The 15,557-nt window shown below is 39.4% G+C and overlaps 1 protein-coding gene across 1 annotated transcript; it reads left to right on the plus strand.

Moving 5' to 3' along the window:
• Window positions 1–538: 538 nt before the first annotated feature.
• Window positions 539–5,805, plus strand: LOC114253086 (uncharacterized). The gene is made up of 2 exons (XM_028187848.2): window positions 539–686; window positions 982–5,805. Exons 1-2 carry the CDS (start codon window positions 671–673, stop codon window positions 4,446–4,448), a joined length of 3,483 nt encoding a protein of 1,160 aa, XP_028043649.2. The 5' UTR covers window positions 539–670; the 3' UTR covers window positions 4,449–5,805.
• The last annotated feature ends 9,752 nt before the right edge of the window (window positions 5,806–15,557 follow it).

Below are 15,557 nucleotides of genomic sequence, written 5' to 3' on the forward strand. Positions count from 1 at the left end.
CAGTAAAAAATTCATCATCAATTCACATATTAAAAGGAAATGAATAGGATTTTTTTTCGTTAGTTCTTGTTCTTGAATTAGCTGTGATTAAATTAAAACATTGTACAATTGTTTAATATTTAAGCGATAATTTAAAAAAATTAAAATGTATGCTATATTGGAACTGTATACTATAACTATACTGAGACCTTAGAACTTATATCTCAAGGTGGGTGGCACATTTACGTTGTAGATGTCTATGGGCTCCAGTAACCACTTCACACCAGGTGGACTTGAGCTCGTCCACACATCTAAGCAATTAAAAAAAACTCACTTCAATAACAAGCTGAACTAAAAATAATGATGTCAAAGTAATAAAATTATTGTATTGTCAAGTGCGCTTCGTTCCAAAAGCTAAAATCAAAGTGCACCAAGCACATTGGTAAAATGTTAAATTTTCCCATAAACGTTAAACATCAATATTTTCATGTTCTAACTGATATGAGCAGTAGTAATTTATTATGATTACAATGATCAAAATGGACATTCTGACTAATCTTTATAAAGTCAATGTCTTAGTTATCGAATTGATAATCTAAATAAACCGCATATAATAAGGGCACCAGTAGAATAAAAAATCATTCAAGATTTCATTTTCGAGTCATATACTCGGAAAAGACATTTCTTCGTAATGGAAAAATTGAAAGGTTGGTTTTGAAATCGATATATTATTAAAGTTGAATTCATTCTAATTTAATAAATAAACTAACAAACAAATAAAACTAACTTAAAATTTATCAAGTAGTAATAAAATCAAGTAGTAATTAATAAATTTTAAGTTTTATTTAATAGCCTTTGGCTTCTTAAATTAATTTCATTATAAATAATAATGGATAATTCATTCTGAAAGTACAAGATATCTCTTAACTAAGATAGGCCAACGTTTTTACGGTAACTCTTTCACAGTCAATTTTTAACATCAATTAATACTATTTATTTCAGGTATTCTATTAGTATTATACGCATTCGCATTGTCAAATGCATCTGTCATCAAAGAAAACACCAACAAAGCTACCAAAGGGGTCAATTTCGAATACGGTAAAGCTACTGAAATCTGTACTAGTATAGGTTCAGATGGTATACTGGTTGCTCATGAACATTGCACAAGATTTTATAAATGTGCAGAAGGTCGTCCTGTAGCACTTAAGTGCCCTCCAAATCTATTGTATAATCCTAGCAACGAGCAATGTGACTGGCCTCATAATGTAGAGTGCGGAGACAGAACCATTCCAGAAGACGACGAGGGTGTTGATAGTGAAAGTGACAATGGCAATGGAGGAAACGGAAACGAAAACGATAACACTGGAAATGGACACGCCGACCCCAGCCTGGCTTCTGAAATATGTGCTGAAAAAGATTCAGACGGTGTTCTGGTCGCTCATGAGCAATGCACCAGATTTTACCAATGTTTCGATAGTCGTCCAGTAGCCCTCATTTGTCCGCCAAACCTATTGTATAATCCTAGCAACGAGCAATGTGACTGGCCTCATAATGTAGAGTGCGGAGACAGAACCATTCCAGAACACGACGAGGGTGTTGATAGTGAAAGTGACAATGGCAATGGAGGAAACGGAAACGAAATCGATAACACTGGAAATGGACACGCCGACCCCAGCCTGGCTTCTGAAATATGTGCTGAAAAAGATTCAGACGGTGTTCTGGTCGCCCATGAGCACTGCACCAGATTTTACAAATGTTTCGATAGTCGTCCAGTTGCCCTCATTTGTCCTCCAAATCTGTTGTATAATCCTAATAACGAGCAATGTGACTGGCCTCATAATGTAGAGTGCGGAGATAGAACCATTCCAGAAGACAACGAGGATGTTGATAGTGAAAGTGACAATGGCAATGGAGGAAACGGAAACGAAAACGATAATACTGGAAATGGACACGCCGACCCCAGCCTGGCTACTGAAATATGTGCTGAAAAAGATTCAGACGGTGTTCTGGTCGCCCATGAGCAATGCACCAGATTTTACCAATGTTTCGATAGTCGTCCAGTAGCCCTCATTTGTCCGCCAAACCTATTGTATAATCCTAGCAACGAGCAATGTGACTGGCCTCATAATGTAGAGTGCGGAGATAGAACCATTCCAGAAGACAACGAGGGTGTTGATAGTGAAAGTGACAACGGCAATGGAGGAAACGGAAACGAAAACGATAACACTGGAAATGGACACGCCGACCCCAGCCTGGCTACGGAAATATGTGCTGAAAAAGATTCAGACGGTGTTCTGGTCGCCCATGAGCAATGCACCAGATTTTACCAATGTTTCGATAGTCGTCCAGTAGCCCTCATTTGTCCGCCAAACCTATTGTATAATCCTAGCAACGAGCAATGTGACTGGCCTCATAATGTAGAGTGCGGAGATAGAACCATTCCAGAAGACAACGAGGGTGTTGATAGTGAAAGTGACAACGGCAATGGAGGAAACGGAAACGAAAACGATAACACTGGAAATGGACACGCCGACCCCAGCCTGGCTACGGAAATATGTGCTGAAAAAGATTCAGACGGTGTTCTGGTCGCCCATGAGCACTGCACCAGATTTTACAAATGTTTCGATAGTCATCCAGTAGCCCTCATTTGTCCTCCAAATCTGTTGTATAATCCTAATAACGAGCAGTGCGACTGGCCTCATAATGTAGAGTGTGGAGACAGAACCATTCCAGAAGACGATGAGGATGTTGATAGTGAAAGTGACAATGGCAATGGAGGAAACGGAAACGAAAACGATAACACTGGAAATGGACACGCCGACCCCAGCCTGGCTACGGAAATATGTGCTGAAAAAGATTCAGACGGTGTTCTGGTCGCCCATGAGCAATGCACCAGATTTTACAAATGTTTCGATAGTCATCCAGTAGCCCTCATTTGTCCTCCAAATCTGTTGTATAATCCTAGTAACGAGCAGTGCGACTGGCCTCACAATGTAGAGTGTGGAGACAGAACCATTCCAGAAGACGACGAGGATGTTGATAGTGAAAGTGACAATGGTAGTGGAGGAAACGGAAACGAAAACGATAACACTGGAAATGGACACGCTGACCCCAGCTTGGCTACTGAAATATGTGCTGAAAAAGATTCAGACGGTGTTCTGATCGCCCATGAGCACTGCACCAGATTTTACAAATGCTTCGATAGTCATCCCGTAGCCCTCATTTGTCCTCCAAATCTGTTGTATAATCCTAATAACGAGCAGTGCGACTGGCCTCACAATGTAGAGTGTGGAGACAGAACCATTCCAGAAGACGACGAGGATGTTGATAGTGAAAGTGACAATGGTAGTGGAGGAAACGGAAACGAAAACGATAACACTGGAAATGGACACGCTGACCCCAGCCTGGCTACTGAAATATGTGCTGAAAAAGATTCAGACGGTGTTCTGATCGCCCATGAGCACTGCACCAGATTTTACAAATGTTTCAATAGTCGTCCAGTAGCCCTCATTTGTCCGCCAAATCTGTTGTATAATCCTAGTAACGAGCAGTGTGACTGGCCTCATAATGTAGAGTGTGGAGACAGAACCATTCCAGAAGACGACGAGGATATTGATAGTGAAAGTGACAGTGACAATGGAGGAAACGGAAACGAAAACGATAGCACTGGAAATGGACACGCTGACCCCAGCCTGGCTACTGAAATTTGTGCTGAAAATGATTCAGACGGTGTTTTGGTCGCCCATGAGCACTGCACCAGATTTTACAAATGCTTCGATAGTCATCCAGTAGCCCTCATTTGTCCTCCAAATCTGTTGTATAATCCTAATAACGAGCAGTGCGACTGGCCTCACAATGTAGAGTGTGGAGACAGAACCATTCCAGAAGACGACGAGGATGTTGATAGTGAAAGTGACAATGGTAATGGAGGAAACGGAAACGAAAACGATAACACTGGAAATGGACACGCTGACCCCAGCCTGGCTACTGACATTTGTGCTGAAAAAGATTCAGACGGTGTTCTGATCGCCCATGAGCACTGCACCAGATTTTACAAATGTTTCAATAGTCGTCCAGTAGCCCTCATTTGTCCGCCATATCTGTTGTATAATCCTAGTAACGAGCAGTGTGACTGGCCTCATAATGTAGAGTGTGGAGCCAGAATTATTCCAGAAGGCGACGAGGATGAAGACAACAATGACGCTAGCGATGGCAATTTGGACGGAAACGAAAATGAAGGCAATGACAACAGCAGCGGTAACTGCGATCCCAGTGCAGCTCCTACATTGTGTGCTCAAACTGGATCAGATAGTGTTCTAATTGCCCACGAAAATTGTGATAAATTTTACATATGCTGGAACCACAAGCCTGTAGTTCTCAGCTGTCCTCCAAATCTCCTCTACAATCCATCGAAAGAAGAATGCGATTGGCCTCAGAATGTCGACTGCGGTTCAAGAATTATTCCATAAACATATACATACATACTTTTTTTATGAGAGAAATTATCGTTTTATGTAGCATTATGGATTTTAGATTATTGAACTGTTTTTAGTCGGTTTTACTTAAAAAGTTATTCTGTGATATACCTATTTACATCACAATGGTAATGATCTCAAAAAAAATACGAAAACTATAATTTAAATTCATAGGTTTGTTTGATAATGTTTAAAGAGAACTATTTTATTACCTAATTTTTATTGGCACAGTTTGTTTATTATTAAAAATAAATGCAGAAATGATCATCATTTACTTTTCAATACAATTATTATTCTGTTAAACTTCAGTTACATTTTTATTTAATACTTTTACTTCAAGTGTACTTTTTTTATTAACAAAATGAAAATTAAGTATGTATATGTCGCAGAAGGGCTGACGTCTTAATTTTCTTTTGACATAGTGGACGTGCAGTGGGCGTATTCGTGCAACAAAATTTTATTGTTATGTCGATACACTGGTAGAAGATACGTGTAGAATAGTTTATGAAAGTAAAATATAAACACGCGCAGCATGAACAATAATGACAGTGCCGTGACGTCTTTCACTCTTCCTAAGTAAGGCAACGGAAGTGCTTCGTTTAAGCCCAAGCGATGATATCTCGAATCTGCCGAAGTAGAGCACCTTTTTCCCCCTTGCCTACTCGCTGATAGCCTAAAGGGCTAAGAGGGTAGGCTAGGAGGGAGCACAGGGGGACGTGGGACTGGACGGTCCGCAGATGTTTGAAGCGCACCGCGGGCAAGGATAATATTTAGGGCCCTACCCACTAAACGATTCCCCTGCACTCTCGCCCAAGTGTCCGATCCTCGCGAGGTCAGGACGGGCCGGGGTAAAGGGCTCACCCGGCTGACGGAGCGCTCTATGCAAAACGATGGCTCTGGAACGTCAGCCGTCTCGGTACGGTGCCCATCAGACGGCGGCCCAGTCGGTGCCACTGGTGTCCCGGGATACCCACTGGATCGAAACCAGCTTGCCGGGTTGAGACGCGATACACCGCCAACAGATCGCTCTGACAATGCTACTCCTGGGAAGCGTGTTAGGTGTTGATAGAGCGCCACGCAGCCTCGACCTTTTCAGGTCGCCTCATGATCTTAAAGCTGAATCAAGAAGCCAGCCGTTACCACCAGCCGAGGGCCCAAAACAAATTCTCTTAAGTATCATTAAAATTATACACAGGATAAAATTGTACAACATTTAGTATGATTAATTGTTAATACAACACTTTAAGTTCTAATTTTATTTAGAAGTCTCACAAAGAGTAACCAAATCCTATAAATTCAGATAGACTAGAAATAGGTTAATTGTAGATAAATAAATTTACTGTAAACAAAATGTTTGGGCTTTTCTTTGTACGAGATTAATGGACAAGCTTTCCGACCAATGGAAAATAACAGTAAGTCGTGTACGACCAGTAACGTCAATAACTTCATGAATTTAATTCCTTAGAAAAAATTTATCCTATCTGAGAGATTTTAAATCCGGCATTATCACAAATACACCAGACATCTTAATACTTTAGGCTACGGGTGTTACAGAATTGAAATTTTAGCTCAGTTCAAATAGTATTCATTTAGTATTCGTAGAGGTTTTTTTTTCCTACCTAAGCTGGTAGCCTTGAGAGGCTATATCAGCGGAACCTTAACTAGTAGATGAGCTCACGGGGCTCAAACATGACGACGTTGCTAACACGAACCCTAGCAAGAGCCGTGCTTCGCACAATCTACCACCGGGTCGGAAACGCGACCCACTGAGAAGATCCGGCGAGAAACTCAGTGGGCTGTGTCTGAGGGTTAATTTACTCGTCGAGCTCTTCGTCGCAAGCGACGGGTTCGACGAGAACTATGACCGGTTCTTCGTAGAGGTAGTATTTCTCAATGCTTTAGAATGATATTATAATTTTTTGTTATACGCTTAAAAGGACACGCTGGTTGTCTTTATTTCACAAACTAGGTACTCAGTTTCCTCCTTACATCATGACATCAGATCAAACTGTTTGTACTAGGCTGCACTAAAAGTATCGGGAATGGAATATTTCCACTGTTCCTGTCATATTAATATCTTTTTAATTGAAAACTCCTTGGTTTTAAAATCGAATACCATTTATTTATTTAAAAAAAGATTCTCGGTCTTGTCACGAGGTTTTGTCAAACTTGTTTAGTCGTTGAGAAAATGGAATTGACTCGAGAAAATTCAAGAGCGATGATTTATTATGACTTTCGAAGTGGTTTAACACAAAAACAGTGTGTTGACCGGATGATTTCTGCATTTGGTGATGAAGCCCCATCCAAAACCACAATTTATCGCTGGTTTGCTGAGTTTCAACGTGAACGTGTCAAGCTCAGTGATGATCTCCATCAAGGTCGTCCAAAAACTGCAGTCACCCAAGAAAACGTTGATGCTGTGCGTAAGCTGATTGAGGAAGATCGACATGTGACATACCGCGAAATTCAGGCAACTTTAGACATTAGCATGAGTCAAATATAAATAATCTTGCATGAACAATTAGGTGTAAAAAAGTTGTTTTCCCGATGGATACCGCATTCGCTCTGTGAAGAGCAAAAAGCGGCTCGCGTTACTTGGTGCGTCAGAACTCTCGAAAGATTCCACGCAGGATCCTCAAATGCTGTATACAACATTGTATCAGATGACGAATCCTGGATATACGCGTATGAACCCGAAACAAAAAACAAGTCACGAGTTTGGGTGTTCGAAAATGAGTTAGAGCCAACAAAAATTGTTCGTTCACGGAGTGTTGCAAAAAAAATGGTGGCCACGTTTGTCTCCAAAACCGGTCATGTTACGACTATTCCTCTTGAGGGACAAAGAACGGTTAACGCAGAATGGTATGCTAGCATTTGTTTGCCACAGGTCGTTTCTGAACTCCGTAAAGAGAACTGCAACCGCCGCATCATCCTTCATTACGACAATGCGAGTTCTCACACCGCGCACAGAACAAAATAGTTTTTAGAGCAAGAAAACATAGAATTATTAGACCGTCCGCCGTACAGCCCCGACCTAAGCCCTAATGATTTCTATACTTTCCCTAAAATAAAGAATAAATTGCGTGGACAGAGATTTTCATCACCTGAAGAAGCTGTGGACGCCTACAAAACGGCCATTTTGGAGACCCCAACTTCCGAATGGAATGGTTGCTTCAATGATTGGTTCCATCGTATGGAAAAATGTGTGAAATTTCGCGGAGAATACTTCGAAAAGCAATAAATACATTTTTAAAATTAAATAGTAATTTTGTGTCACTTCGTTAATTCCCGAAATTTTCAGTGCCGCCCTCGTACTGCCCTTTCTTTTATTCCAAAATTGGTTTCATTTGCATGCCGCCAGATAGTAAGCATATTTTATGTGTTCAATAGCCGTAGAGCAAGGTAAAAGCTAAAACATTTCTTGTCAGATACGCCGGATCCACTTTCGGTGCTTTTAGGCTCTTCAAGTTTCACGAGCGAACTAACCCATACAGTTTGTCGCCGGATCTTTTCAGTGGGTCGCAATTCTGTTCTGGTGTTAGATTTTGCGAAGCACAGCTCTAGATAGGGCTAGTATTGACCAATTCTCTCAGATAGAGCCCCTAAAGCTTCCAGCGAATAGGTAGAGAAAAAATAGTTAGGAATTATATCAGAATGACCCGTGAGTTCAACTATCAGTTCGTAAGTATTTGGAATAATCGCTTAGGCTACCAACAAGTAGAGATAAAAACTTACGCTTATAAATACACTTATAAATTGACAACACTATCTACGAGTATTGAACATTGTTTCTTTTAGTGTTTAAAGTAAACCCGATAACAAGACGAAATTAATCATCATCATTATCAATTAATACATATAATAAAATCGCAACCGGTCGCTGTCTGTACATGGAAAATATCTCAGGAAAACTGTTATTGGGGGCTTTATGAACGCAATAGAACCCAAAATAATGGTTTTTCGAAATTTTGTCTGTTTGTCTGTTTGTCTGTGCGTTTGTGCACGCTAATCTCAGAAACAGCTTATAATTTAGTTTTATGATAAGTATGTGTTTACTAAACAGCGTTGTGTTAGTAGGTACTACGTAAGTAGTACTGTCCGCGTACAGTACCTAATGTATGAATGCCTCGAAAAAGATCCAACCTCTCCCAGTGCAGCAGGAATGCTAAGAGGATGAGATTAGTTCGATCACTGGAATCTGAAGAAAATCATGAGGCAAGACTCACTAACGTCATCTCAGGAACGTCAGGCGAGGTTTCGTGTTACAGATTACAGAAACTTCGGCTCAGCGAGAATCTCGATTGAGTTCACATCGTTCTCAAATAATGGCCACTCGAATTAGGGCGAACAGGGAACAGCGTGACGCACGTTTGTCCATCGATCGTGAATCTTATGCAGTATCGCGTGAATCTGAGACTTTCACTGATAGGGAATCCCGCTTGAGCTTCTCAGAGGGTTTGGACAGCAAATGCGGGGTCTCAGGAGATACTTGAAGAACGAAAAACACGTCTCACTGTCGATCGCGTTTCCAGTGAGCCCATGTTTCGTGATGATAATAAATAAAGCCCAAGGTCAGATGCTAAAAGTAGTGGGTGTAGATCTAAGTGTTAACTGCTTTTCACACAGTCAACTCGGTCACACGGCTATGTAGCTCTGTCACTTGTTAGCAATCCTAGCAGCCTGCATGCTTTGATCCCTGATGGCTATACGTCTAATGTCGTGTATAGAGAAGCACTACTTTAAATTAGATTTTTCTAAATACCCAAATGACGGTGCTTATAAACCAAAATAAAAAAAATTATGTCCTAAAACTGCTGCCCAAAGTCGATATTCCACGCGGACGAAGTCGCAGGCACAGCTAGTACTTAATATTATAACCGCCATTACTCACACGGAAATTCTGCAACCACCTGGGAACCGCTTTAGCGTTCTTTATCCTGCATTGCGAAGTCTTATATATTTCCTTTCAATTTGAAATTTACTGCACAGATCCATTAGCAAAATTGCCATTTGAAATTTTAGTTCATATTCAAATTTACTATTAGAATTTATGCTAGTTCATATTAAAATCCACTGTAATAGGCGAGAATAGGACGCATTTGATGCGTTTTCTTTTGTAAAGTGTGCATTCATAGCCATTTTTTTTTTTTTTTTTTTCGGTTAGAGGGCCGAACCTCCTACGAGGTCCCCGCGCAAAAGGGGCGCGCGGGGTATGTGAGACTCAACGATCTGCATGGTGTTGTGAGCAGACCGCGGGCCCAAGGATTTTAGAGCCCACCCACTAAACGACTCCCCTGCACTCTTACACCCGACGTCCGATCCCCTCCGAGGTCAGAACCCGGATGAGGTAGGGGGGCTACCGCGGTCAACACTACAACCAGACGGCGCGGCTCACCCCAAGGACGCCCAGCCGACGGAGCCTTCGAGGCGAATCGAAGGCTCTGAAACGTCGGCCGTCTCGGTACGGCAGCCCGTCGGGCCGCCCAGACGGTGCCGCTGGTGTCCCGGAATACCCCGCTGGACCAGAACCAGCCTGCCGGGTCGGGACGCGATACACCGTCGACCGGTCGCTCTATTCACTCCACAGCAGCGCGCTAGAGTGCTGGTAGCGCGCCGCGCGGCCTCACCCCCTCAGGTCGCCCCTTGACCTTCACCGGGGGTGCATTCATAGCCACTAATATCCTTTTTTTATTTTAAATCAGGAGCAAATCGCTGGAGTGCATTGTCACAATGGAGTAGGTGGGAGTGTTTTGAATTATTATATCTTTGGGTAGGCTTAAACGACGGAGGAAAGATCTTCCACCGAGCGGGTGATATTTGCTCGGTAAACTGACGGTCCCAAATGTTGTTGTTCGGAACTTTTATATATGCAAGCTTATCCTGAAAATATCGTAAGTGAGATTCAGGCATCTGTCAAATATCTTGCGTTGTATGATGGCTACCCGCCACAATATCTATAGTAATATAAAGCTGAAGGGTGTTTTTTTTTGGTTAAGCGCGCTAAGCTCAGGAACTACTGGTCCTATTTCAAAAAAAATTCAGTGTTAGATAGCCCATTTATGAGGAAGCCTATAGGCTATATAAAATCACGCTAAGACCAATACGAGCGGAGATCTAATAAAGAACTATTAAAAATCGGGGTTTTTTGCTCTTCTGAGAGCTTCCGCTGCGTGCTCTGCGAAAACGGTTAAGAGTTTAGTTAAAATAATGTATGACAGAACTGTTTTCCTTTAAAAGTTCTTAAAAAAATCCGCGGCAGCATATCTCTATATTTTAAGGTTGGCTCACTATTACCTTTTATATGCTAACCAAATTAGTTCTAAAATAAAGCATTATTTGTGTAGGTGTTTTAATAAAAATATTAATCCCTATCCAAATGAATACGTTATTCATTACAAGTATTTAAATTAAAAAAGTCACCCGTTACACCATTTGATTTCAATGAGTATCTTAGAAGATATCGCAATTTTAAAGTAACAATGCAGCAAAATAATGATCAAGTGCGTATTAAATAATGATGTACAAGGCGCTGGCCGGCCGGTGCACGGCGGCATAGTATAAGAAGAATAACAAGAAACACCCAAATCACTTCAAGATAGGCTTTGAAAACATTTTTCTCGATTTCTCCAGGATCACATGATGAGAAGGACCAGGAAATCCTGTCGCTTACAAGATTAATCGGGAAGTCTACGCTTTCGAAAAAAAAGAATTATAAGAATGTGTTTAAGCATTCTCGAGAAATCGGTGAACGTGCATATACCTAGTCAGGTCATAAATTCTGTCTCTACCCCTGGCATTGCCTAAGTCCATGGGCGACAGTAACCACTCACCATCAGGCGGGCCATATGCTCGTCTACCTACAAAGGCAATAAAAAAAACGAAAAATACCACTTATCCGTAAAACTGGTGGTTGAAGTCTTATTTGCCTGTTCTAAGATTCAGTTCACTGCTTTAAGGAGACAAAATTATTGTCGAACTATATTTTTGTATTTCACGATAAAAAAAAAAAATTCAATTCAGGGAAGATCGTCTATATACCTATATAAAAAATGGTGGTCGAATTGATAATACCCTCTTTTGAAGTCGGTTAAAAAACGTGATTTTGGTAACTTAAATAGCTCCTTAACATTCTATTATTAAAAAATATTTTCAATATAGCGTTTTCCCAAAGTAACTCGCGGACGAAGCCGCGGGCAAAACCTAGTATATTATACACGCTTTTTTGCTCCCAAATAAAGTAATTTTTTAAAGCGTGTTTCTTTTTTAAAGTATGATAATATTTATTTTGAATTTTTTAGTATAAGTAGCGTTATGTATCATAAATTTACCATTTCAACAGTTTCCAATGTGCTAAATGAAAAAAAGAAGGCGTTCAAATGAATTTGTTGTTTTAACTGCTGTAAGAAAATAACGAGTCTAACTGCTTAAAATATTAAATTATCGTCGGTCCTTGATAAGTACGCAATTTACAATTACAAGTTATTCCGACGTGTTGAAGGGTTCAAAATCATGTTCAAAGATTCCGTTACATAGGTACTAACATACGTATGAGGCTAATAAAAGCGTATTAAAAATATGAAGAGATATATTGTTATAAGTACCAAGATTACTTCCCTATACCTAAGCCGAAATGCATTACTGTGGCACTGGCCTGTTAGAAAAAAAAACATTTTTTTCTTTTAACTTTCTCTATAAAGTTCTTTTAACGAAACATAATAAGTAGCCAACCAAATTTGTGAAATGAGTCTTAATATAAAACAGAAATATAACAAATTTGCTCTAATTAATAAATAATATCACAAATAAAGTGACCAAGTAAATACATAGATACCTTTTAAGTGTCAGAAACAGGATGCCTAACTTGGATTCTGGTCAGGATAGTTCGAAATTACGTACTGAATTGGCTGGATTATTTGTTGGCACTTTGTAGCCTGGAGCGTTCTTGTCAAGAATCAATTTCACATTTTGCGAAACAGCACGGAACGCAATTTTTCATATCGTCTGTAATATCATTATTTGTACAGGGTGGCCCATAAGTCCTTTGATATGACAAAAATTTTATTAAAATAAAACTAATTACATTATGAATTAAATTTTTATTTACATAAAAAGCTTAAAAAACGGGAATTATTTTTTGAAAATAACATCTCCTAAATGTAATCCGTTGCGATCACGGCACTCTTGCAAACGACGTCTAAAATTGTCGATGACTGCGCGGCACGTCACTGCTGAAATGCTTGTCATTTCTCTGCGGATGTTTTCTTTTAGGGCCTCAATTGACCGCGGGTTTGTGTCGTATACTTTAGCCTTAAGGTAGCCCCACAAAAAAAAATCCATCGGGGTCAGATCTGGACTACGTGGAGGCCAGGAAATGTCTCCTCTCTTAGAGATAACTTTGCCAGGAAAAAGTTGAGGGATAACGGGCATAGCAGTGTTAGAGGTGTGAGAAGTGGCCCCATCCTGTTGAAACCACGTCCTGGCATTAAAGCCTGAAAAGTTTTGCAATTCTGGTATGAAAAACTCTTCGATCATAGCCACATATCGCTCCGACGTAACAGTAACTGCGCGCCCTCTGCCATCCTCAAAGAAGTAAGGCCCTAGGATACCATGGGCTGACATAGCGGCCCAAACAGTCACTTTCGGACTATGTAAGGGCTTCTGATGCTTAAGTTTTGGATTGATGGGGCTCCAATAGCGGCAATTTTGTTTACTAACATGCCCGTTAAGATGGAAATGAGCCTCGTCAGAGAACATTATGTTATTGAAGGAAGTAAACCGATTCAACATTTCATTCGCATAATTTTGTCTTTGAATACCGCCAGTTTCCTTTAATTCTTGAACCAACTGAATTTTGTAAGGGTGCATATGTAAATCTTTCTTCAAAATCCGTTGTAACGATGTCCTGGATACGTTTAATGCTCTGGCGCGCTTACGAGTTGACTGTTTCGGATTTTCGCGAATAGACTGTGTCACTGTGTCTATGTTTTGTTCCGTACGTGACGTCCTTGGGCGACCCAACCGCGGTTTATCTAACGTCGAACCGGTCTCCTCGAACTTAGCAACCCAGTTCTTAATCGTTTGAAGAGTTGGAGTGTCGTCAAAGTTGTGTAAACCTTTGTGTTCTCGAAATTTACGCCGCGCAACGGTTGCCGAATTGTCGTTTTTATAAAACTCGCGCACACAAAACGCACGGTCCGCTCCGGTAAAACGCTCCATCGCGACTAAATTCCCAGAAACCGAAGTTACTCCCCCCGCTTCCCCTGCACCGCTCACGCGCGCCCTGTTCGTTTTATTCAAATTTTACTTTTCAAAGGACTTATGGGCCACCCTGTATATAATAATAATAATATTATAAAGAGGAAATATTTGTTTGTTTGTTTGTATTGAATAGGCTCCTAAACTACTGAACCGATTTGAAAAATTCTTTCACTGTTTGGAAGCTACACTATTCCCGAGCGACATAGGCTATAATCTTTTTTGAAAAAAATTTGGGATCCTTACTAAAACTCCAATACCCAAGGTGTAAAAAAATTACCTAAAATATTCTTTAAATCGCGTGCCCTGCGAAAACTATTGATGATAGAATAAAATCATGTACTACGACTTTGTATAACACATTATAATTATTTACAAAAAGTGTCACGACTGCATACATCTAACTATTATAGTTATGCTGCAATAAGTGTTCTGTTATTTAAAAAAATAAAACAACGTCAAATATCGTCGAAATTTTTGTTAAAGACCCGAGCGAAGCCGGAGCGGGCCGCTTGTTATTTGTATACGACAATTTTATTTTAGGGCAAGTTCCGTTGATATTTTATAATGTGAATGAATATGTGAGATTGTAATAAGAACAAATGAAAAAAAGTATTATCTGAGTCAGATCCTGGAAAGAAAATTGAGGTTTTGCCTTAAAAACCCAAAGTATATCGGGGCCCATATATTGGTAAGTTTTTTAATATAGTTTCTGGAATCCTTAGACATGACAAACAGAAACATATTATTTTAGTATTAGTTTACAAATAGCTATATACAATTTATAAACTTCATGTAGGTAATTACAAACATTATTATTAAATGATATCCCAAAAAAGCCTTTCCGAAAGGATCAAAATCATTATAAATACATTATTGGTAAATGAACAGACTTAAATGTTTTATTGAGGTATTGTTAGGTACAATTTTCCTGTCTATTGAAATTTCAGTAACCCCCAGAGTATAATATTTTCTAAATAATAAGAGTAAACTGAAACAAGCTTTTAGTTTCTAGAACTGAATGCTAATTGAGGGATTTACTATAACCATTATTTTTCATTCAATGAAATATTGGTACATAATTGTGGGGAATAATAACAAAAAGTAAAAAAGTGGTATATAATGTCATATAGGTAGAACAGTATATAATAAATGTTATATCTTCCTCCTCAAATCATTATATTTCGGCCATTATACAAACAACAGATACACCAAGAAATTCGTATTAAAATTCACTAGATGATGACTAGATGGTTTTTTTTTTGATAACTCCATCTTGTTATGTCTTTAAATCGGTTAGTTGCCCTCAATTAAGAAAAATAGTATTATTATTCGCCAATAGATGTAGGGAAGAGTTGATTATTGAAAACACGAATAAAACAACATTTTCTGAAAATAAATCGTAGCTAGATCGATTTATCGCCCCCGAAATCCCTTGTATACTAAATTTCATGAAAATCGTTGGAGCCGTTTCCAAGATTCAGATTATATATTAATATACAAGAATTGCTCGTTTAAAGGTATAAGATATTTCGAAATATAGGGAGAGCATACACAAAAATAACAAAATTAACTTATACTTTGTGAACGTATAAAATAATAGAGTAATTATTAATTAGCTATGCACACTCAGATTGAGATCACCGATAGATAAAGCATTATTTATTTTATTAAACATTATACGTGTTATAATTAATTAGTCAGCTTTCAATTTCCATATTCAGAAACAGATTTAATAACGAAAACAAAGTTCAAAGGTTTGTTGGTAATTTCCACTTCAATAGGAATTTGAGATATGGAAAGTGATGAAAATTGGTGTTAATTTATTTTGACAGCGACATGTTAATA

The sequence above is a fragment of the Bombyx mandarina genome, chromosome 21 (assembly GCF_030267445.1).
Source record: "Bombyx mandarina strain Sakado chromosome 21, ASM3026744v2".
Taxonomy (NCBI): Eukaryota; Metazoa; Arthropoda; class Insecta; order Lepidoptera; family Bombycidae; genus Bombyx; species Bombyx mandarina.